Here is a 26,003-nt window from a genome sequence, read left to right on the forward strand (position 1 = left end):
CATGTCAAGGCTTTCATGTAGCATATGGTTGCCTCAACAGTCTACAGTCCTCAGTCCCTGGCAATCAGAAATAGAACATGGACTGAACCAGTAAAATCCTAAACTTCACATCTTTCACTATACTCTAAAGGGGGGAGGGAAAGCAGTAAGCATATTCCACTCCCCCTTTGTCTTTGCTTTGTTTTGCTCCATATACTTTATTATTCAAACATAACAAATTTAAGAGTGCCAAACATTTGGACTTTCAATGCTGGTGTGTTTTTTTATGCACGAATTTATCACATAAACCAGGCTTACTTTCTGATGTCTTAATGTATTCAGTTGAATACACAAGCCAAAATTCTGCACACCTCTAACCTCTCGAAGTTTCCTCAGAAGACTTCAAGATTTTTCTTCCAACCTCTCCCCCTCCCCCAGAAGTTCAAAAATTGGTTTTGGCAATTTTACATGTGCACTTTTTAAAATGGGAATTGGAGGAAATGCACTGCTCCTTTCAGCAGCACTCTGGCTTCGAAAGTGCTTTGCCAAATCCCCAAAGTAAAACTGTTTTTTAAAACCTAGAGGTTTTGAATGTATTATTTGCACACCTGAATGTTAGCCACTGTTTATAGCTTTAAATCCTCAGCTTTCTCAACTCTTGTAATGTTTCTCACTCTTGGTCATACTGCATGTTTTAAAGAACATGGATGGGAAGGACTGGGGGGAGGTAGACAGATGTAATGCTTGTTTATATATCGGAAATAACTGCACAATAATTTTTGCAGCATCCATTTATTAAGCAACAAAAAAAGCTGCAGTAAACATTAATGTTCATAATCCAACATAGAGACAATGGAGAGAAAACAGAGGGTGATGTTTCTCTTTTTCTATCACAATATTTGAATCCAGGGCCAGCCCCAAAGAGTTTGGGAGGCTCTTTTTGATATAGCACACAATTTAGCTCTGGAATTTGCTGCCACCAGACATAGCATTGACCATCATCTTGGACAGCTTTGGAAGGAGATTCCCCAAAATCAATAAGGTCAAGGCTATCAATGGCTACTAGTCATGACAGCTGTGTATTGCTCACTAGCATCAGAGACAACATGCCTTCCAATGTCAATTGTTATGGAACATGTATAAGAGGATGCTCACTTACTGGCATTTACTGTTAGCCAGATTGCAACCCCCACTGCTCTGAGCACATATATCACCTGCAGCTGATCGTCCCTAAACAGGACAGACATAACAAGTTGAGCACATTGGTGAACCAATATGACCATTGCATACCCTCCAGACCTTCCCATTCCTATGCCTTCTCCCTGTATGTGCCAATCTCATGCAATCCATGCTTAATCACTTTAAGCAAAGCACCAAAATTGCAAATTACTCCTCTGGTTTCATTTAATGTACATAGTTCTTGCTATATGCTCTGCTTGTCAAACAGGATTTTAATATGTCTTGATTTAAACCTTAAATAACCCATAAGAATTATGAGGTTTGCGCAGGGTGACTGTTTTTACTGTGTATTTATTTATTTATTTATTGGACTTATATACCGCCCCACAGCGCTACAAGCACTCTCCGGGCGGTTTACAATTTAATTATACAGGCTACACATTGCCCCCCCCCCCAGCAAGCTGGGTACTCATTTTACCGACCTCGGAAGGATGGAAGGCTGAGTCAACCTTGAGCCGGCTACCTGGGATTTGAACCCCAGGTCGTGAGCACAGTTTTTTAGCTGCAGTACAGCGTTTTAACCACTGTGCCACGAGGCTCATGTACTGTATACATGTATGTCATGTACTGTATACAACTGTGTCAAAATCTCACTGCAAAACCTAAGCTAAAAAGTGAGTTTTCTCCCTGCCAAAGTGCAGGGATGTTCTAGATCTGAAAAGAGTATAATTTAGTAGATAAGAGTGTAAAGTATCGGGGATTTGGCCCAGGGCCCAAGTCCCAAGCCTCTAGTCTGAGTCTCAAGTCGCTTGCCCTGTGACCCTGAGGCTTGGTACTCAGAACTGAGACCCAAAGACCTTGGCCTCCGACCACCCCCACAGCCACCGGCCCATCTGCGGCTGCCACTACCACCTTCAAAGGCAGCAGGCCTGGCTTCCATTTCCAGAGCTGGGCTACCGCCTCCACATACACGCTGGCCAGCTAAGAGGCCAGCGCAAGCCCAGAGATGGTGGGCCAATTATGGGAGAAACAGGTCCGAGGCACAAATAGAATCCAGAATCCCCGCCAAAATCCATGAGTCCGAGTGTCAGTCAAATAGTCAGTACAACTTAAGTTAGACTCAACTGTGAGTTGCAAGTCTCCATCTCTATTACATACAAGTATTCAAAAGGTATACTACATACCTTTTTGTTGTTGTCATTGGCACAACCAGATTAAACCTTCAGGAGCAGAAAAATACTTTTTTTTAACAGTGCCTTTTCCCCCCTAGGATGGCCCACCTTTGCTCTAATTTCTTTCACATTCATTTTTATTTTTTCTGTAAAACATTTAAATAAATGCATATTCTTTTGCTTGGCTTTTGACTGTATATTTATGTGTACTTGATATGCCTAATCCCTCTCCAAAGGCAAATTGTCAGCACACCAAGACACTGCTTGAACCCAGGAACCCAGAAAACAGAATACTGTACCCAAGAACAAAGGCAAGTGGTGTAACGGAACAGATGCAAGTGATGTAACATAGTCTTCTGTTTGTTTTTAATCATTATTCCAGTGCCAGCTTTACTTCCTGCCTCCTTTCTTTGAACAATAAGGCTGCTGTCGTCTGCTAAGAGTCTCAATAAACTCCACAGAATCTACTTATAAAGCCACTTATTGAGAAGCATTGTTTTCTACACGTACAGGAAAAAGTGCAGTTAGTATATCTGAAGTGGTTCTGACACACTACCATTGACTGAGGCGGGTTTCAGCCAACTTATGCCATTGCCTTGTTTTGAAAGTGATATTCCGAACATGCAACCTACAGTAGTGTTTTTACCTTAATTTGTAGCTTAAGCTTCCCAAAGTGATCTTATATATTCCAAAAGCAACGCTTACTTCTCATATAGCAGTCCATAGCATTTATAGCACTATCTGGGCAGTTTTTATAATTTAATTATGCAGTCTACACATTGCCTTCCCAGCAAGCTGGGTACTCTACTTACTGACCTTGGAAGGATGGCACATTGAGTGAACCTCAAGCTGGCTACCTGGGATTGAATCTGGATCATAAGCAAGTGTCAGATGCAGTGCTGCAGTTTAACCACTCTTGTCACAAAAACTATATTCCATGCTGTACAAAGGTAGAATGCAGACTAGGGTTCTTTCCTTGTTATTTGAAAAGCTCTAGAATGCAAACACTATCTTCAGCACTTAAGATGCCTTTTCAAACAATCTCTCTTGATGCTGTTGCAAAGCAACATCAGGGACCTCCAAACTAGCTCTGATAGTGTTGTAGAAACAACATTCCTAGATTTTGTAATTTACTAAGCACAGGCACAGCAAATGAGGCTACAGCCAAAAAAATCACCTCCATTTGCTTTACAATTAAGGAGGTATTTTATCCTTTCAAGGATTGTTTGTAAGGATGTCTAACTGAACACTTTTCAGCCTTGTCTTTATTTGGAAACAAAATAAGAACTGTCTGTTTGCGTAGCTCATTTCATAAAAGGTATTTAGCCACATATAAATAAGTAACAGCTTGACAAGATGGATAACAACTTTAGCTGAAAGTAGCATTACCGCCTTGTGCTGCTGGCTCCTTTACTCTTTTTTGTCAGTACATATTAACTTTGTTTAAAATATACTATTACTTTTAAGACGCATGTTGTTTTCTACAACTCATTTAGCATGCAAAATAAAATATTCTGCGTCTGTAAAAAGTCTCTATGTTCAGGGTTCAACTAGCATAATATGTAGGTTTTTTTCGATTTCATCTGCCCACTGTACCATCTAAGTGGCCAGAAACAAAGAGATAGAGAAAGAAATTATCCAGTGGGTAGGATGAACAATGGCTATAATTAAGATTCTGTCATTCCCCTGGTTAATCTAGCTTATTATGAATCCCTCCCAATTACACAAAATCTTGTTTCTGCTGAGACTTAACGGAAGATCCCAAAAACTTTTCCAGATGACTTCATCTCCCATGTAAAAATCAGTAGTAGTTATCCTATCTGGATTTTCAGAAGGTGTTTATTGCAGTCCCTCACCAAAGGCTGCTGAGAAAACTCCACAGTCAGGGGATAAGTGGGCAGGTCCTCTTATGGACTGAGAATTGGTTGAGAATCAGGAAACAGAGAGTAGGGGTCAATGGGCAATTTTCACAATGGAGAGAGGTGAAAAGCGGAGTGCCCCAGGGATATGTCCTGGGACCGGTGCTTTTCAACCTGCTCATCAATGACCTGGAGACAGGGATAAGCAGCGAGGTGGCCAAGTTTGCAGATGACACAAAACTTTTCTGGGTGGTGAAGACCAGAAGGAATTGTGAAGAGCTCCAGAAGGATCTCTCCAAACTGGGAGAATGGGCAGCAAGATGACAAATGTGTTTCAATATTTAAAAAAATGTAAAGTAATGCACATTGGGTCAAAAAATCAAAACTTTATTTATCAGCTGATGGGTTCTGAGCTGTCCATGACGGATCAGGAAAGAGATCTTGGTGTGCTGGTGGACAGCTCAATGAAAGTGTCAACTCAGTGTGCGGCGACAGTGAAGAAGGCCAGTTTCTCGCTACGTATCATTAAAAGGGGGGTTGAAAATAAAACAGCCAACATTATAATGCCATTGTACAAAACAATGGTAAGGTCTCACCTGGAGTATTGCATACAGTTCTGGTCCCCACATTTCAAAAAAGACATAGTGGGACTGGAAAGGGTGCAAAAGAGAGAGACTAAAATGATTACTGGCCTGAAGCACCCCCCCTTATGAGGAAAGGCTACAGTGTTTGGGGTTCTTTAGTCTGGAGAAAAGGTGCCTGAGGGGGGACATGATTGAGACATATAAAATTATGCAGGGGATGGATAAAGTGGATAGAGGGAAGCTCTTTTCCCTCTCATGCAATACCAGAACCAGGTGACATCCACTCAAATTGAGTGTTGGGAAAGCGAGAACAGACAAAAGAAAGTATTTCTTTACCCAGCATGTTGTTAGTCTGTGGAACTCCTTGCCACAGGATGGGATGATGGCATCTGGCCTAGATGCCTTGAAAAGGGGATTGGACAGATTTCTGGAGAAAAAATTCCATCGCAGGTTATAAGTCATGATGGGGATGTACAATCACCAGGATTAGAAGGAAGGTACCTCCAAATGCCAGATGGAGGGGAAGGGTTTCAGGAGACAGGGATCTAGTTGTCTCATGTGCTCCCAGAGGCATCTGGTGGGGCTAGTGAGAGATACAGGGAGCTGGACTAGATGGGCCCTTGGCCTGATCCAGCAGGGCTCTTCTTATGTGTGATACAAATGTCTCCCCTCCTTATTTCTAGAGGAAATATTCTGGCACAGCAGAGAAACCATTCTGATATATTTAAGTCCTCAAAACAACCTGTAAAGCATTAAGAATGGCAAGAAAAATCAGGCTTAAGCCTAAAAGGTTTGCATTCCCACAGAAACCTTCAGAGCAAATTTCTCAGTCTGACACTGGAGGCATTTCCATCATTTCTTTGGAAAGCTGGTTTAAGCCATCAAAATTAACGGCAAAGCATCTGTCATAGGAGATCAGTCTACTCCAAGCAATTCAGGCAGATGTGGACAGGGGAATGGACAGTAAGCCTAGGGAGACTGAAATAAAAAGAGAAGGCAGCCTAAGAACGCCTGGTGGAAATCAATAACCACTGGAGATCTTGAATAAAAGAATCTTCCATGGTGACTTGCTCTTCCTGATCAATCAAGGTGCAGTTTCATTAATGTCATTATAGACTTAAATTGCTCAATTGTGCTTTTTTCCAAATAGGAAACCCACTTCCCCCAAGAAAATTATAAAAATGCAAGTGAAATGACAACAGCAGCAACAGCATAAAGAAGAACTATGAAAAATTGCAAATAACCAGGTACCACCTGGTCAAATTCCAGTCAACAATCCATGCCAGACTAATAGTATTTGGGGCCCAACAATGAGCATTGCTCCTAAAAGCCTGCAGGCTTTTATTGGTGGACAATTGTAATAACATGTCTGACCCCTCCTTTGGAAACATCTGCAGAAATAGGAAGATATGATTAATGAAAGGTAGTGGGGGAGAGGAAATTATGCCTGAGACTGCCAATCCCTATTGGCAAGCGGGATTCTGCCAGTGTAACCTTGTGCTCTTGTAGGGGTGGTGTTTTACCACACAAACAAGAAAAGCCTGTCTGTATGGTAAATCACATGACGCCAGAAAATGCAGGGACAAGTCACACTGGACACAGCAGAATGGGAAACCAAAGCGAAGGATTCAGGAAGATGGTTCTCTGAGAGTCCAAAGTATTCCTAAAGAGTAACAATAGACTAAAGGAGCATGGGTTCCTGCCCTGTTCAAGCCAAATGACCCTTTCAACTACTGTCCAGGATACCCATGGATACTTTCTGTAATGCTGTTCACTGGCCACATGGGCTAAAGTATGGCAAAACAGGGAAAGAGGTATTGAATGTTCTTTTTCCTTCTACAGTCTCTAGGTCTGAAGAGACAGAGAGAGAGAGAGAGAGAGAGATTGCAAGTCTAGGCCAGGCTTGTCCAACCTGCAGCCCGAGGGCCGCATGCGGCCCAGGTCAGCTCGTAATGCGGCCCAGTGCAATTTTTTATGTTTAAAGAAATTCCAAAGTTTCAAGTTACACTGCTGGCGCTTGCGGCCGGGGCACGTCACAACAGTAGAGGGGGAGAGAGGGAAGGAAGGGAGGAGTGGGAGGGGAGGGGTCAGGGGGCTGTGTGACTGCACTGTGCCATCCCCGTCAATAGGTGGACCCCCTCCCGGCCCCATAAAGCTGCCGGAGTCGAAGCTGGCAGCCTCTGCTGTCTGAGATCATAGCTGCCGGTAAGCGCGCTTCGAGCGGGGCTGTGGAGGATGGCTAGGGCTGCCCCCCCCATGCAGCCCAAACCAAATTTATGTGCGGCCCAAACCAAATTTTCATCTTCTAATGTGGTCCAGGGAAGGTGAAAGGTTGGACACCCCTGGTCTAGGCATTTTGTCTGCCCCATCCATTGTTTAAGAAGGTTGGCAGTGAAGATTATTTATTTATTTATTTATTTATTTATTTATTTATTTATTTATTTATTTATTTATTTATTTAGATTCATACCCCGCCTATCTGGTCTGAGAGGGCCACTCTAGACAACTGGAAGCCTCCAGACACAATTCAGCCCTGTAAGACCACTGATGGGGAAAACAAAGAAGTAAAAGCAATGGAAGAAATATCTCTGAAAATAGCAGCAGCACTCGCTAGCCCACGTCTGAGGAGGAAACAGGCCAGATTCCAACCCCTATGCTCTAAAATGATCTTCTTGAAAATCAGGTTGGAGGACAGAGACATAGAACAATTAACTACAATCAGAAATCCCCCCCCCCCCGGTTAAGTAGATTACTATTGAAATCAGGATGTCACTGTACTTGAATCCGGTGGTTCTTAAGCAGTAGGTTATCTCTGGATGGGATACAGGAATAATTTCTACTGTTGGGATGCAAAGGTTTTCATAAAATGAAATTGAGAAATTATTAGAATGGTCCTAGCCGCCTAGAGTAGTCCTAACCGACCAGATAGGTGGGATATAAATAAAATAAAATAAAATAAAATAAAATAAATATTATTTTCAGTTGCATGCCCATGTTGATCACAGCCGTAACATTTATTTCTAACAGCATGGATATATTGTCCTACCTATTATTTAAGGGTTTTTTTAGTTACCGAGCAAGTCCTATTTTTATAATTTTCAACTATTAATGGATGGGAGGGGGCTTTACTGCAATTTTAAAGCCCTTAATATTTGTAGTGAATAGAAAATATAATGACAGAACTGCCTGTACTGATTGACTGCACTACTCTGGGAGGCTAAACAGCAGTAAAAAGAAATAAGAACCCATCTACCAGCACATACACCTAATTAAAAACAACAACAAAAAGTCTCCAGAGTCGATGGCAAATAAAACTCATTTAAAAACAAATGGGTCTGCAAAGATTTTAAAGAGATGTTACCAAATACCTCTTTGAAATATACATGTACATTTTTTGACAAAAGTGTTTTTAAATTTGTTTTTATCATGATGATATTCACTTTAAAAAGTTGAGAACCACATATATTTGCTTTCGGGTGGAAAGGGGGTACAATTGCCCTTTATTAAGTCTTCACTTGCCAGTGACCAAGCTCACCATGCCCAATGTATGTGACTAAATAGAGAATTTCACTGCTTGTTCCCACTACACAAAAGATTTACAAATCCTTCATATGCAAATTTATTTGGGAAATATTAGATTTAGATAAGGCATGAACTTTTGTGAATGCATAAGGTAAAATAAATACACATCCACAAACCCCCACTTTTGTGGATGTATATTTATTTTACCTATTTTTGCCCTTTTATCTAACTCAGGAAAAAAGGGAAATCAAATGTTTGCCTCAGCAACAGGAGATAAATCTCGGCATAACTCAACAATCTGCAGGTCCTGACAGGAACATGAATAATGTGTATATGTCCAAATCGAATCCTTAGTCCCAACTAGAACAGACCTAATGAATGAAAGGGAGTTGTCAAGTCAACTGTTATGTAAGTTGCATTGATTCAATGGGTCTACCCCAGTCAGGACCAACAATGGAACGCTTTATGTTCTGTTCAGCCAAATGTCATTCAGGCCCACTTTACTTTCTGGCTGGTTTTCTACAGAAGATATTTTTCAGGCTGGAGCAGAGCACAGAAAAAAGCTATTATCCTGGAAGCAAACAGTGTTTGGCTTTGATCTCTAGCTTAGTTTCTTCACTGACTAGCTTTGTTAGCTTTCCGAATCATGCAAGGAGACTGACCAGCTGCTGCCAGCATGTTCCAGCTACATCCTACCAACTGGATGATAACAACCAATTGGAGGAGCAATTATTTTTAAATGCTACAAAAACTACATGTCAAATTAATCAGAAAAATATCTGAAACCCTGGTGTCCATGTCTTGATGCTCTCTACGCATGGAAGCTGACACATTAATACTGATGTCACCCATTGGATCTCAGTCTAAGAAAATATTTTGGATTTTTTTTAAACATTTGCAGAACTTTCTCTTCCAACCTGCAAAGTCACTTATTACAGAATCACTCTAAGTCTACAATGCTTTTTAAGTTACCTGCTGCAGAGGAAACCAAGACAGTCTGTGGCTGAGATTCTTTCCTGAATCAAAGCCAAATGATTGTCTCGGTTTGCTTTGAAAGGTAATTTACATCATGTGTAAATGGGATCAGACACCAGACAGCATTGTTTTCTTGTCATCTGAATCTCTAAACTCAATTTATCTTTCATCTCCCACTAGCTGGGAAATCCGAATTCAATATGTAAATCCGGAGAGGATTCATGCTTTTGTCAGATTTGGCAGATGTATATTTTCACATCCGACCAACATTTACAAATACCTAGTTGCTTCTGCAAACGCATTACAGACGAAATTTACCGTACTTTCTGGAGTTACAAAATTCCCAGAATTCCTAAAGTAGCATAGTTCTGGGAGCTGAAAAAACCCTGACCTTTCCAACCTGATGCTGCCAACCTGAATATAATCTCTCCAGTCATGGCAGATCCGCCAGGAAAGAAATGAAAGCAGAACACATACTCAGAGGCTCTGGTTGGCTATGATACATGGGTGATGTACTATGTGCTTAGTCTGGTGGGTCACAAAAAAAAAAAATTACTCTGCCATGTATGGAAAGAAAGGTGTTCTTGAATAAGAATATAACTTTACAGGAAGAAACCCAGTTGGTCTTTAAAGCAGATCAAATTTAAAATATTCATTTTCAAGGAAACAGCACGATGAAGTCAAGCTAGAGTAAGACAAACTTTTGCTAAAGATAATTCCTTATTACAAAATTCTAAAGACTTGGCGTCTGGGCATTTCTTTTTTCAAAGCAAACCTGGAAGGTTTCTTTCAAAAGCTGGCCTGACAACCACACATCATACTGCTTTATGTTTTTCAACCTGAACATGTAGCACTGCACCTTGCTGTACTGAGACACAGCTTATTAATGACATTCAAACAAGCAAAAACTCAGTAAAACTGCTTCTTTTCCACTTCTGTTCTAATACTCAGTTTCATGCAATCCAAGTAATAGATGCTAAATATACTGCAAGTGAACTACAGCTGCTTGAACATCACAGACAACCACCACTGGTCAAAATATATTCTAGGCAAGGTCGTTGCTGATCAAAGGGCTATATGGGGATCATTGTTCTACTGAGCAGCCCGGAAACAAGAGGTCAGATTAACTCAATAGCCTGGTTGTCCAACACTCAGGCAACCTAGATGCTGTGGTCTTCAGTAAGAACTCATGTGGTTGCTATCACTGCATGAAGGAGAAATGAAGATGCCAGTTCTTAGTCTGTATGTCCAGAAGTGCCACTTAGTTGATTTCCACAACCCTTTCTGCCAGAAGGCACTGGTTAAACTGTTGTACTGCAGCCAAAACTGTGCTCACGACCTGGGGTTCAATCCCAGGTAGCCGGCTCAAGGTTGACTCAGCCTTCTATCCTTCAGAGGTTGGTAAAATGAGTACCCAGCTTGCTGGGGGGAGGGCAATGTGTAGCCTGCATAATTAATTTGTAAACCACCCAGAGAGTGCTTGAAGCACTATGGGGCGGTATATAAGCAGCAAGCAGCGGAAGAAAAGTGGAAACAGTACAAATTGCACATACATGTGAATGTTGTTTTGACAATGCCTCTCTTCTTATAGGTGGGACTTAGCACACACAATCCAGAAAGATAGCCCCTGTCCCTCCAATCTACTAGCATCCAACAGTAACCTAATGGAACTGTAACTCCACAATAATTTCAGACCAAGACAGTTTATAATTTGTGTTTTGATGTATGCAAGTTCCTTCTTTGTACACATACATTGCAAATTTGAGTTCACATGATCAAACGTTTTTAACCAGACTGCAACGGGCACCTCCTTCCAGGTCACTTCCACATATTTAATACTGACAACTGAACTGGAAGTGCTATGTACAACATGTCTCTTAATCTCCTTGCTGGATGTCAGGATGCTTAGGATTTTAATAGGTCTAGTGTCATCTTCTCTCCAATCCCGACCGACACCCAACAAACAGCTTGCTTATTTACTCTTATTTCACTCTCTTGCTTTCAGGGTTAAATCAGCAACCACATTCTCAAGGCTATCTCTTGGAACAAGTGCAGAGAAACACTGCCTTTTCGAAGAATATAATTCGATTTGAAATATAAACTTTGTTGTCAGTCAATTGTTTTGACATATCCAGGCTGCTCTACCACATACTCAAAGAATCCTACCAGGGAACTGGCACAACTACAGCATCTATATAAAGTCAGTGACACATTATTCTGTGAAGTTCAATATCACAACCCGTATTAGTAACACCACAAGTGCTTTTCCAGCTTCCATCTCTAATCAAAAGATCTGAACTGAATAATGAATGAGGCAGCCAAATCTTTTTCTGTTTCCAGAAAGCATTATTAATTCACTGATGGTTCAGCTTTCGCAAATAGTAGCACAGCAAACAGTTAACTCGGGGAGAAGCATGTTTTCTTTTCAAGAGGAGCAACTGAGGGGTGTCTTGAGAAGGGACAGTGGAAGAACACAGGAGAAAAAGAAATCCCTCTTTTTTTGAATCTGCAAATCCAACTATTTCAGGAACATGGAGAGTTAAGAATCATCCTGCATCAGTTCAACTGCTCCCATCACCTGAACTGATTAGAATGGATCAACTGTAAATATATATATAACAGGAAAAAAAATGTGTATCAGCCTGACCCAATACCATAGCATTTCCTACACATTTTCCCAACACAGTCTAAAGGTCAACACAAGCAACAGCAAGGGATGACAATGGTTGCATTCCAGCAACTTCTAGAAGGATACATGCTCCCCATTCCTGCTCATGGCCATGCAGGCTCCATATTCCCAGACAGGAATCATGGTCCTTCTAGATGGCCCATTTGAATCTCTGCTTCTTGCTTCCCTTTCTTTTGCTTGCAAATTTCAACTCTTTTCCCCCACATCCAACTTAAACAGTTAAATAAAGTATTTCTTTAGTCAACAACTTTTAAACATACATAATTATGGCATTTTGTAATAAAGTTTTGATCCCCCCAACAAATGAAGCTTACCTACTGCTACTGATAAGATGATGAAATACTGCCACTCAGTCTGACAAAAGGGAAGACTCTCTCCAAAGGGGAAAAATGCAGAAACTTATGGAAAGATCTCCAACACTTCTTGGAGGTGAGCAGTCAAGAGATCCTACTACACTGGTTTCATTCTCCAAGCTGCAGCAGCTAAAAGCACTTTTCACAAATAGATTTAAAGTAGACAGATGAAGCAAAGGATATTACATACTATAATAGAAACTGGAAGAAATTTCTTCATTCCTGGCATTCTCATGCACAATTACCTTGCTTGGTCAAACTGGATATTAAATGATAAAATGTGTAGGTTAAAAAAAATGCTGCATTATGCAGAACCCTCAATGTGTTGACTTTGTTTAGTTTTTTGGTGCAGTTTGCACATAAGGGGACAACTGCAACCTACCTGACCACTCCACACATTGGGTCCAGAGTTCAATTAAGTTTGTGTCCAGGACAAAATGAACATTTGACTGTCTCCACATCTATTTTAAGCTATGGCTTCATGGAATGCGTTCTTCATCATCAACTTGTACATGTTCCTCCCACGGGGTAACAAACACCCGGATGAGAAAGCGGTCGTAGCTTGGCTTCTCGACCTATTACTGAGGCAATGTCAGGAGGTCATGTTTGTGGGGGGAGGGGGCCACTAGATCAGCTATAGTCCCATACCAGCGTTGCTTCTAGTTGCCAAGGCTGACGATGGCATGGAAGGCTGTCTCTCTCATAGGGCAAAGTGAAGAGGCAGACTCTGGAGTTCGACTGAAAAGAGGAGTTTGCCATTAGAGAAGAGCCACTTGTATTTTTCTGTCCTCTGTGTTAGTAGAGAGATATCTGAGGAGACCACACAATATGGGGTTTCTTGCTGCTGAGATAACAGTAGAAAGGTCAAATCTGGTCAGCATCAGATTGGCATTTCCAACCTCATGTTGTCCAGGTGGGTTGAATGACAGCACCCATCCTCCCAAGCCATGCTGATGGGGAATGTAGTTCAGGACATGTAGAGAGTATCTTTTTGGGAAAGTATGGGGGGAAACATGATCAAGCATGATGAAGTAGCTGCACTTTTTTCTGCATAAATAATATACTTCATTTATACACCTTGATATATATTGCTTTATGACCCACTGCTACTTCTTTCCTTGTCCTGGGTTAGAGGTTTAGCACCACCACTGGCTTATTGACTGTTACTCTACTTGTCTGATTAGTATAACACACTGCAATTCCTTGGGGTATTATTGAGAAACCAGCTGCTGCCAAAAGCAAATCCTTGCTAGAAGTGTGAGCAAACACACAAAAACAAGATGGTGCTGCTAAGGCAGGAGAGAGATGCTTGTCAAGATGTTTTTATATTCCCCTGTTTTATGTGGCTTATTAACCAATTGCTGTTTCCTATATAATTTTAAAGTTTGACATATAAGAAAAAGTTTGTTAAAAGTCATTATTTCTTAGTATTCAAAACAGCTACTTGTTCTTACATGCCCATTTTTAATTATGGAACCACACCATTAACATTGTTCTTGAGATTTACTTACATCACCTGCATCTTGTGTGGGACTGTTGTACATTTGAGAAGGCCTAGAAATTTGTGCCGTGCAGGATATAAGAAGTTAAGTCTTAGGCCTACTAAGCTCATGGCTGAGGTCAGCTTTGAACTTCAAACTTCCTGTGTGACAGGTCACTTTTAGTTATGCACTAAGCCATTGGTTCCCAAGCCTGGGTGACCCAGGGGTTCTTGGTCTGCAACTCCTGGAAACCTCAGGCAGCACAATGGGTAGTGAAGGCTTATGGGAATTGAAGTCCATGAAGACGCAGGTTACCCAAGGCTGGGAACCATGGGACTAAGCATACTGGCATGTTAACATATCTTAAGATATCAGGTAGTCACCTTTGCTTGTGCAGAAACAGTATCTGGAAAATCAAGCTGAAGTTTATTAGGCACACTATCCAAAATATTTAGTAGTAATTGTCCCACATCTAGATCTGTAACTGATGCAGAATGTCAAGTACTTCAGGTTGTTTATTCAGACATAATGGAAAGAGATCAGTATAGACAGAACATATGGAATAGCCTATCATTAGAACAGAAACTGAAAAAGTTTGGTGGTTGTTGCATTGGACTACAGCTCCCAGAATCTCCCAAAAACATGGGCATGGAACATGGTTGGGGAATTCCAGAAGCTGTAGTCTCAAAAAGTACATTTCTAAGCTTTGTTTAAAGTGACAATACTTGTACTTGAAACTCATCAGCATATTTTATACCTCTCTCTATATAAGGTTATTATTAATCATCTATTTTCTATAGCTCTTAGAATCCTTGCACATCAAACCAATGGCAAATGCCAGTACATTCACATTTAATTGTCACACACTTCACACAAGAAGTCATCAAGTGGCAAACATTTCAAATCCATCATAAAATCAACTCACCCCAGACGCAATGGCAAGAAGAAAAGATTGCAAAATGCTTTGTATGACTGACATGCACAAACTCAAGAGAGGGAAAACCCATTCGCTTTTTCAACCTGACAAATCCTTAAACATTCTCAGACAACTGGATTTTAAAACTTCTGCAGTCAAACATTTCGGGAAAAGGGTATATTACTTACTTTAAAATCCTGGTTTGCATTTGTTTGTGTGTTTGTGCATGCAGCAAAAACTTTAGCCTGGTAGTTTTTGTTTTTGTTTTTGCTTTTAAATATAGGGAAAAAAAGAAAAGAAAATTTTCACCCAAGAAAAATTCTGTCCTATTAAAATCTTATATCCAGTAGATAAGAGCAGACTAGAAGACTTCAGAAGAGACTCTTCGCTTCAACTAAATTTATCTCCAAAAGAAACACTTTTTCAGATTCTAAAAAAACAGGAGTGACACACAAATTACTAGCATGCAGGCTTCACAAGTAGAACTGCAGCCAAGATGATTCAAAGCTGGGTGAATTTAGAACGGTACTTTCCAATGGTGTAAACAGGCAGCAAATGGAGTACATGTGCAAGACCTATATTCTGAAGACTGGAAAACCGGTGGAAAATGTTATTGCCAAAAATCTCCCTTTCAGCGTTCTTCGAGACCTGAAATCCACAACAGAACAATTCTTCAGTTCAGTAGTTCTGTCCATCCTTAGGATTCCTTCACAGACAACTATGGGCTTTCCAGCTTTAGAAGACTAAACCAAGTGCAGTGTGGTAACTTTAAACAGGACCAGCCTTTTATGGGCTGAACAGTGGGGCTTTGATAGCAGCTAATCTACCATAAATAGCTCTTGAAATGCAGAAGGATCAGGTCAGCTGTCACAACAGACTAGGCCTTACAGCTACTTCAAACCCTCCAGCAGTGTCAAAATTTTGGATCCAAACTTTTGCTTCAAATTTTCTATACGCCCCCTCTCTCCTCCCCAAAGTACATGCAAAAGAAAGTGGGGAAGGAAATCAAGGTGGAGTGGGAAAGAAAAGCCTTAGAATGACATGATCAAAGGGAAAACACCGCAATCTCTTCCGCCAAGAGGCTGTGAATGGCTAGCATCAACTTACATGATTTAATGCTTTCACCTGACAGAATGGCTGCTGATGCCCATTGTGGCTAAACAGGGCAAATGGCTCAACCAGTGGTTGGGGGAGCTAATGGAGTCATCCTGTACCTCCCCTCCTGCTGCTTCTATTGTCATCCTTTCCCCCTACACGCCCACACTGATCCCAAGGCTTATAGTTCAGCAGGATGGGAATACAGGGAGGGCCTTAATCCTCTGTACTTTGCTAAGGAGGTAAGCAGATGTAGGCAGCACCCAAAAGACCACTCGCCACTGACTTAAGGGATAATACAGAGTGCCACATCATATATAATTGGTAAAATAATGTTTGAAAAAACCATAAGTGACATGTACCATACCCTGTTTCCCCCAAAATAAGACGTAACCTGAAAATGAGCCTAATATGATTTTTGGGATGCTTGTAATGTAAGCCCTACCCCAAAAATAAGCCCCACTTAAGTGAAACCCTGGCCTCAACTATTGTGCAGCAACCAGAAGAAGATGGCATGACTGTATTTGAATACATGTAGATTGTTGTACATGAAAAAAATAAAACATCCCCTGAAAATAAGCCCTAATGCGTTGTTTTTTAAGCAGAAATTAATATAAGATCCTGTCTTATTTTCAGGGAAACACGGTATTAATTGTTTCCAAAAAAATTGTGCATTGTTTATTACTACATTAAATCAAAAGGGGTGTGTGTTACACTTAGTGAGAAAACTATAAAAAAGGTTTGCTGTGTTTAAGTTTAGAATAAAACTCTTCCTCAAGGCATTGGACAAATTAGTCAGTCCCAATAAAACTCAGCAATGTAGTTTTTAAGTTCCTAGCACAATGTGAGTCAGTAGATGCTTCCTGCTTTTTCCTTATAAAGGCAACACTTTGCAGTATATTAAAAATACAAAAAGTACTGTAAACATTTAGAAGTGAGAGAGAGGGCAGCCCATCGACAATATCACATACACAAAAAATCAAAACTAAAACTAAACTAAAGGAACAATGCTTTGTAAAGCAAAGCTAGGAACTTGGATTTTAAGGAAATGTTAATAGGTATACACAATTTTTTTTGCTGTAAAGGATTTGGCAAAGAAAAAAGTAAGTTACAAGAAATACCATGTTTCTTGTGATCCGTGGAATCTGATCCTTTAAAGCAGTGGTTCCCAATCTTGGGTCCCCAGATGCTCTTGAACTACAACTCCCAGAAAGCCTGGCCAGCACAACTGATGGTGAGTTTTAGTCCAATAACATCTGGGGACCCAAGATTGGGAACCACTGCTTTAGAGGATTCTATCACATACAAAACTCTGTGCGCAGAAGGTCCTCCATGCCCTTACATTGTAAGATTTATTACATGTATGCTGTGACAAATTTCTATACTCCTTCAAAACTACCCTACTTATTCCGAGGATAGCATTGGAATGTTGGAATGTCAGTTTTCATTTTCTGTTTAGGACTACACCAGATTCAAAATGATTGACACCTGAACACAAGAGGATTTGGTGCATTAAATTTAGGAGGACATGTTTCCTAGGCTTTTGATCAGGGAAGGAGAACATGTCTCCCCTCAATTCCCATCAGTCCTAACCAACACAAGTCAACAGTGACAGATGATGTGAACTAGAATTCAAGTACATCTGGAGAATCACACAATCCCATCCCTTCTTCTAAAGCAATGTAGGAATCGTCTAGTGATGCTAACCCCATAATTGCAGACAGGGAAGTGCATAGGAAATAATTATTAGAAACCACTGAAAAAGTGGCCACTGATTATTGGCTGGCCATTAGCTGACGGCACATAGAGGGGAACTCTGTTGCACATTGGAAGAATGTACTGAAGAAGGCGGCTAGCAAGAAGCTCTTCTGAAACACCAGTCAGTCATATGGTTGCTTTCCCTCATGCCTGGATCTGAACAACTACATGAACTGTACAAGACTGACTCATATGATTCATGCATTACACCTGGCATGAAACTTTAACTTGGCTTTCTTTTGACAAACTGTAGAAAGGAATGGTTGCCGGCAGCAAAATCAAAGCATGCCGCATCTTCTCTTATTGCACTTCTACCACTAGATTCGTGTTTCCATCATCTACATGAACTCCTTAAGTCCACACAGGTTAAATGCTCAGGCTCCTTTGGACAAGAGTCTCATAAATTCTACATCTTAAACAGCAGTGAATTATGGAATCAGATAAAAGGCAAGACAACAGTAGCAATAATCCACATGTTTTTAGGACAAAAAAATAGCCAGCAACAAGTAGCTGGATACATTAAATTCACAAAGGATAACAATACACTATAACAATACATCTATGAGTACATAGGCTTCACTGCTGGAACCATATGCAGTTAACCTATTTTTTTCCCCAGAAAACACCACGGTGTCAGACCAGTATTCAAAGTCCGACATCTGTTTCCATAACAAGATAGTAATCATTGATGCATAAGACACACTTAACACTAAATGCATGCATCTGTTTACTACCAGTTGAACAATGATAACTGCCATGAAAGACTACTAGCACTGAGGAGTGTGCTGACAGTTTCTACACACAAGCTACAGTTCCCAGGATTTCCTGGGGGAAAGGTGGAAACAGAAATGCATTAAACCCATTCTTGATTTTCACAGGATCCAAAACATGTTTGCTGAAGTCCCACTGAGAAAATGAGATTTACTCCACAGTAAATATGCTTAGAACTGCAACCCGGGAGTAAGCCCACCAAACATATTGGGCATTATACTACAAACCTATGTTTATTCAGAAGTAGAGATGTATTCCAAACATGGAAAACAGGATGAGTGCCTTAAAATTGTACACTACATGTAAGGTGAAAGTTCCATTTTCAAAACAGTTAATACTAATACAATGATCCACAAACATCAGTTTTTCCAGAGTTACAGAGCTCTTACCTGAACGTCTTGCATCCAGCTCACCAAAATATTCTATATCAATAACAACAACAACAAAAGCCCACCAATCTACACGTATAACAATAAGCACAGACTTCCCTCCTTAACCCTTCTCAATGGTAAGCACAGACTAGTCTTTTCAAAATGGGTAAATGCCATGACCTGGCCTGAAATGAAATACTGTAACATCACTTCCCATTCTTCAGCTCCTCCCACATTTATCGTATCTCCTGCTTCTGGGAACATGATTGAGGATGTACTGGAAATGTCCTTGATCCTCTCTGAAGGAAAGTGTTTTCCCACAGTGTGTTCTTTTCTCTAGAGAAAATTATAGACTCTCCTGAAAAGCTTTTACATGGGAAGATCTACACTAAATAAGAAACCACAAACAAGACACCACCTTGCTATACCGAATACGTACAGTTATTTAAAACATGTGCATTCCTTGTTTTGATGTTTTAACCTCTATGAAATGAAGCCTTACCAGTTTCCATTGTTAGAATCATGACTTCTCTCTCTCTCTCTTTCTTTCTCTCTCTCCCAAGTCTTACTTTGTCCGGTGTATGTGAACAATTCAGAGAGACACAGCTTCGCTTTGTTTCAGCTTATATCTTCTGGCTCACACGCCGGCCCCCTCCCACTTGTGGGAAAAATACCACATTGCCCGGTCCCTGTCTGCCTAGCCATCTCCATTGGCTCATTCACAAACCATTCTGTTTAGCTGCATATTCAAGTTTCCCTGAGAGCTTGAAATGACCCACAGAGACATTTTTGGCCTGCCCAGTTTGTGACTCGCACTGGGTGAAGTTAAAGTTCCAAACTTTGTTGCCAACAGCTATCTTTAAAACCCTTTTCTTTCGGGGGGGGGGGGACCAAAAGCCTTCCCTGAGGAGAAACCATGCATGCCATGCCCCCTCAAACCAGAGAGAGGGAATACATTTACAAACACTCCATAGACATAGAATGTACTGTGGGTTGCTGTCGCCGTGGTGTAATAGAAGGACTTCCACAGGAAGAGATTTAAAATGGCCCCCAAGGGCATCGCAGGGTCTAATTTGAGCTTGGAATCAGGCCCAGAACCAGCTTGCAGTATCAGGGCTCAGTCTAAGAAGGGAAATGTGGGCTTTTTGACAACTCCATGGTGGCCGGTAAGGGAATGCTGGAAGCTATAATTTTTTAGAAAAATGTTCCTCGCTTCTGAGCTCAGCTTTGGAATACCTGAAGCTATGATAAAACTACCTTTGATCAAAACTATGTTTCTCATTTCTGAGCTCAGCCTTGGAATACAGAAAGCTATGGAAAAAAAAAAAAAAACACCTTTGATCAAAACCAAAGGATGATAAATAGGTAACCTGCAACACTTGGACTTCAGCCCCAGCATGACCAAGGCTTAGAGACAATAGCTGTTGCTCAAAGCACATGGAGGGTAACCTGTTGGAGAAACAATATAGGGAAAGCAGTGTAGGAGACAGTATAGCAGGCTATTGCTGAAAAGGTTGACATTCCAATCCCTGCTCGGCCATGAATGCTATACAGAGTGTGATTCTCAACCTTCGTGCTGTTGGACTGCAATTCCCAGAAGCCTTCAACACCAGTTGTGCTGGCTGTGGTTTCTGCGAGCTGCAGTTGGAAACCTCGTATGGTGGCTGAGAAGATAATCTTTGGTCACGGAGAAAAAGCACACTGGCCCAAGCTTCTTTGAAGAAGGGTAGCATAGTATCGTTTTAAGGAGAAAGGTGCGGTAAATTATTTAAAATTAGTTAATTAATTATTTAAAATTAGTTAAAAATCTAAGGAAATAAGACGTGTGCAGAGCACCTTTCCCTTGCTACTGATTAAATGTAAGCAATATTTCTGCATCAAGTATCAGAAGAAAACTTATAGAAAACCATATGACCATATGTAGAGCCTGGAATCTCTATGTTGGTGCTACTAGTTTCTGAAAATATTTCCTCCTTTACAATCATATTGGTCCTCGTCCACAAGGATACATAACCCAAAACTGAAACAAGAAATAAAACATATTTATATCCCACTTTCCCGACAATAAGCTCAAGTTGAGATACTGTACGTCTTCCCTCTTCCCAATTTATCTTCACAACAACCCCCTCAGGCTGGCCGGACTGAAAGAAAGTGATTGGTTCAAGGTGAGCTGGTGAGCATAGAAGCTAGAATCTGCTTCTCTAAAGCTTCAGTGCAACAACATTCTAATTGCTACGCCACATCAAAGAGCTTCCTATACATTATTTTTATTGCTCTTACAACACCTCCTGCAGATGGAGCTTGAGGCTGAAAGACTCTGGCTTTCTACATATCAAGCTACACCATGTTTTTGGAAGAACTAAACTATAAAGCAAGGGCTTCCTGAGTCATTGTCTGTAAACCAACTTTCTAACATTCTATCAACTCTCTAACAGCAGTAACCATATACATGACCATAAGAAAGGTCATTCGCGTGAGAGGGTGCTTCAAACACTACGTTGTTTTCTTACACACCATTCACTCCTAAAAACTGGCATCAGATTAGCAGAAACTGCCCCATAATCAAGTCCATAAGGCTGCACATGGAGACTCAAAAGTATAACCCTGGCAATTCACTCCTAGACACCCTACTGGAAAAAAGCAGCTGGGAAGAAAGCTTCTTATAGGAGGCTAGGATTCTCCATTCACAATAAGTGAATGGAAGGGTGATCTGTGGTTGTTCGTATGCAACTCAGATTTCTAAGCCTAATCAAGTGCATCTCATTAGCCCAAACAGTCATCAGTTCATTCCTATTTTTAGAAGCTCAGCCTGAAACCAGGAACAAAATATGGCCTTGCTTTATCTGTCCTGGTGACAGGAGCAACTGCACCATCATTCTAAATAGAGTGGTAGGATAAGCTTCATCTCGACCATTTGCTTACTCTGGGAGCTGTACCTTTGCCAGCAGAAAGCTAACAAATGGATGTCACAAGTGTATTATTTCCACTTGCCATAGGAAGGAGGATGTCCTTTCTGAACCGCTCTTCTGCATGAAACTATGACCCTTCCTGCACAAATATCATTTCTATAGGTCTGAATACCCTGTTTCCCTGAAAATAATCCCTAGTATGGTTTTTCAGGATGCTCGTAATATAAGCCCTACCCGAAAAATAAGCTCCAGTTAAGCGAAACCCTGTTTTCCACCCTTGTGCAGCAACTAGAAGATGACACGACTGTATTTGAATCAACGTAGATTGTTGTACATGAAAAAAAACATCCCCTGAAAATAAGCCATAATGTATTTTTGGAGCAAAAATTAATATAAGATCCTGTCTTATTTTCGGGGAAACACGGTAGGTATGTAGTGCATCACAAAACATAAGCAAACAGACACCTCATTATCCCAAGGTAATTATCATTTAAATTTCTGCAATCATTAGGGGTAACAAGCAAAGAAAAAAGAGAGTGGAGAAAAGAGAAATAAAGCAGTTTAGACAAGATGTCCAAACACACTGGAAGTCAGAATTCAAAAAGCATTTGTTCAAATTCTACAATACTGAATAACAAGACCCTTATCAGGGAATTCCTTTGGGTTTTGTCCCAGCCTAAAAGAAACAAGAGGAAAAGAAGTATAACAGCATAATTTCCTACTTGATTTGTGCCAGAGCAAAGGCATTATTGGACAGAACAGTGTTTATTTCTGGCATGCTGAGTTTACAGACAGAAAGCATGGCAAACTGTTTCAAAACTTCTGTGGCCGAAGATTCTAAGCCATGTTAAGTTCTAAAGCACAAGCCTTCCGAACTGGGATTAAGGGTAGAGTATTGGGGAAGGCAGCCCTTTCTCCCCGTCTATTATAATGGGCAAGGATGAGCCACTGTCACACCAAATCCCTAGATGTCACAGTGTGAGACAACTTTTCTTAAATAGTCAACCTAAAATTCGACAGCATAAATTGTGGTATACATAAATGCCCTCCTTTTAAACAGAGTAAGGTGGGTACTTTAGGCGTAGGGTTCCCAATTCCTGGTCCGCAGCCCGGTGACGGTCCGCGGCCATGGCAGGACCAGGCTGTGGAGACAGATCTCCGGGGGCCCCTGCATGCACTCCCCCCCCACGCACGCCCCGCCCATCTGCACGCACGGGTGCCCCGCCCACCCGAGAGTGCACTCCACCATCCGTGCATGCACATGAACATGCCTCGCCCATCCACACATGTGCATGAGTGTGCCCTGCCCATACGCGAGCGTGCCCTGCCCACCCGCAAGTATGGGGGGTGCCCTGCCCCCCACGCATAGACCCCGGCCCTCCAACCGGTCTGCAGCTCAGAAAAGGTTGGGGGGCCATTGCTTTAGGCAGCAGATGTGGAGAGCCACAGCATGGGTGTGCCATGTGACGTTTTCCGGGCTCCTTAAAAGAGGCAGTGATGGTGAGCAAAAGTTTTAAAGGTACATTTTGGAACACAACTTCCAAAATTCCTCAGCTAGGATGACACTGGAAGGGCCGGCTAGCTCCTCTTCAGTGCTAAATTAGATGCAAGTATCCTTTCGGTCATTTTTCAGTGAAATCAGACAATGGGGAGAAAAGTATTGTTATGTCAGTCGCCCTAGGCAGCAGAATGTTTTTGGGCCAGGCCTGGTAATCCACCACCTTGAAGTAATGTTCAGAGGATTATGAGAGATGTATTCCTAAAAAGGAACTTTTCCAAGATATGCACACAGCTAAGGATATTTTATAATTCTTCTGCAGCCAATGGTTCTGCTACGGAAACAATTTCTCGCTCCCAACCCTCTGCCCCACAAAACACTGACTGGATGAGAAACCATGTGCTATATTTTTATTTCACAGAAGACAATTTTAAATGTGCAGATAGTACTCATAATGGAGAGAACATTTTCTGTAGCAAATATAACTAACCATTTTCTGTGATGACTATAAATTCCACGTGGCTTGCAGGCAGGTTTTTCACCATTACCATGTAACTTCCAGAGCAATGTGTACCTTCAACTTCCATTACAAAAGAGTGTCAAACCAAAGTTAACACCATTCAATTATCCTTCTTAAACACCACTTACCTTAATGCTTGCCCATGATGCCACAGCTTGCCAATCCTGGTGCTCAGTGGAGAACTCTGATCTGAAGGCACTTTCCCCTGGATTAAAGAAACAAACAACGGTTAAAACCACATGTAGGGCCAAGCCACTGAGATTATAAATCCTTAATTGATTTTAACGGGTGTCTGAATGCAAAGATGTAAGCAGGCTGTGAAAGAAAATTGTGCAGTGGTTCATGGTGATTTCAGATCAATCTTAGAGCACAATCAAGTCAATTGTGGTTGCAATGAACAGCATGTATATATTTCGGGAGTTTTACAGAGCTACTTGGCAATGGAGGAAATAAATCTTCACTCATTCAGCTATTCCATGAGTAGAATTTGTATTATGGAGCAAGAAAGAAAACAGAAATGGATAGACAAACCACAGTATTCGTGTTGCATTCTTGTCTAGGCAAGGGGGCAGAAGAAGGAGTTCATGATAAAGACATTGAAAACGAATCAACTGTTTAGTTTTCGGTATAAACAAAGAGTGAAACAAGTCAGGCAAGATTCAAGAAAGTCTTCAACAATAAGGAACAAATCAGAATGAGAACACCTGTCCTATCTCATGTACACTTCAGAAGCTAGCTCAGTTTATTATGAGAGCAAAAGATACACAAGGCACTATGAATTTTTTGTTATAGTATGAGTAACTGAAGCATTTTCAAACAACTATCCAGGCAATATAAAATCAGACTGTTCTTTGAAGACAATCCTCTACCATGAATTATTTCACAGTGAACTTTTTGGGCTTGACCACTTATCCCTTTTGTGATGTTGTCCTTTTGTCACATAAGAGTAGCTCTGATAGTACAAAGGTCCTTCAGGTTCGGAGGTGGGGAACCTCCGTCTCTTCAGATGTGGCTAGCTAACATCCATCATAACATCCCATGCTGGCTGGCATTAACAGGAATTAAGAGTCTGACATAAAGAGGCCCCTTATGCCCCTAGTCCACTTTCCTTTTCCTCAGAGTGGCTTGCCAGATATTTCTTTCATAAATTTCATATACAAAGTTTCACTGTAAAGTTTCTATAATCAATTTATGTAATAAAATCCAAAATTAAAAACCAACAAAGACAACATTGAAAACCATCAAGGCATAACGCCATGGATTAGAAGAGCTAAGATAGCCCATCAGAATATGAGTTAAAACCAAATCACAGGAATGTAAAAGCAGATATTTTAAAACCTGGACAAGAAAAGACTACTACAGAAAAGATTACAACCCTGGGATAACATTCCTGGGTCTAAGAACTATCACCAAGCCCTCTCTCTCTCATGGTCACGGTCTGAATATCTGGTTACTGTGACATACGGAAAAGATTTCTCAAGATGACCTAAGGCCACAGGTAGGTATACACAGAAAAAAGGATTCCACCAGATGTCAAAGACACAAACTTTCAGAATTTCATTGGTTAAAAGTAGTACTTTGAATTGGATCTGGAAATAAACTGCAGACTAGTGATGGCAAGATACCAAATATTCATAATACTCAGTCCCAGTTAAAATATTTACAGTTATATTTTGCACTGCAGTCAGATTATTCAGCTACACGGGCAGCTATAGATGGTACACCAGGCAAAGTTGCTAAAAGGCATTCTGTGTGACATTGGTGACTCGATCCTCTAGATCAGTGGTTTCCATCCTTGGATAACCCAGGTGTTCTTGGACTGCAACTCCCAGATATCCACAGTTGGTGGCGAAGGTTTCTGGGAACTGCAGTCAAAGGACACCTGGGTTATTTCGGGAACCATTGCTCTAAATATATCTGCAAGCACCACCAACCTGCATACTGAATCTGAGTGTAGTGATCTTTGGGAAGACTACAACTCATACAGCTGTTGTAATTAATAGCTACTGGTGCACAAACTTGTATCATCCACAAATTTGTCTAATTCCCTCCTGAAGTTATCTAAAAGCTTTGGTGCACATTGGTCCATTTTTTAGCAATGAACTACATAAATAAACACACATGCTTTTATTTGCAACTCTTTGTTCTACAGGGCGGGGGGGGGGAGGTCCTTTTAAGAATCCTAATCTCTGAAAGAACCTTATGAATAAATGAACAAAGAATGCATGATGCTGCCATCCTTAAAGCTCAAGATAAAACTGGTAGTCCTAAAGGATTCACTGTTTGATTCTATGAGAATTATTTGGGAACTGTGCTAATAATAGTGGCATGAAATGTGCAACACTTTCCAAATGACCCAGCGATGTATAGCG

At 41.0% G+C, this 26,003-nt stretch overlaps 1 protein-coding gene across 15 annotated transcripts in view; it reads right to left on the reverse strand.

The window, feature by feature from the left end:
- The window catches only part of SVIL (supervillin), a 171,403-nt gene that overhangs the window by 99,623 nt on the left and 45,777 nt on the right, over positions 1-26,003 (reverse strand). For 8 of the 15 annotated variants that reach the window (XM_078378609.1, XM_078378592.1, XM_078378610.1 and 5 more), the window contains exon 2: positions 23,760-23,836. Coding sequence is in view for 6 of the 15 variants with exons in the window: in XM_078378575.1 (XP_078234701.1) it covers positions 19,207-19,228 (22 nt within the window). In the remaining 9 variants the exon portion in view is untranslated. Of the gene's footprint in view, positions 1-12,273; positions 12,451-14,897; positions 15,430-19,206; positions 19,365-23,759; positions 23,837-26,003 lie in introns of those variants that run through there. The other 7 variants (XM_078378585.1, XM_078378589.1, XM_078378588.1 and 4 more) reach the window with 3 other exon arrangements.

This window comes from Pogona vitticeps, chromosome 6 (genome assembly GCF_051106095.1).
Source record: "Pogona vitticeps strain Pit_001003342236 chromosome 6, PviZW2.1, whole genome shotgun sequence".
Classification (NCBI taxonomy): domain Eukaryota; kingdom Metazoa; phylum Chordata; class Lepidosauria; order Squamata; family Agamidae; genus Pogona; species Pogona vitticeps.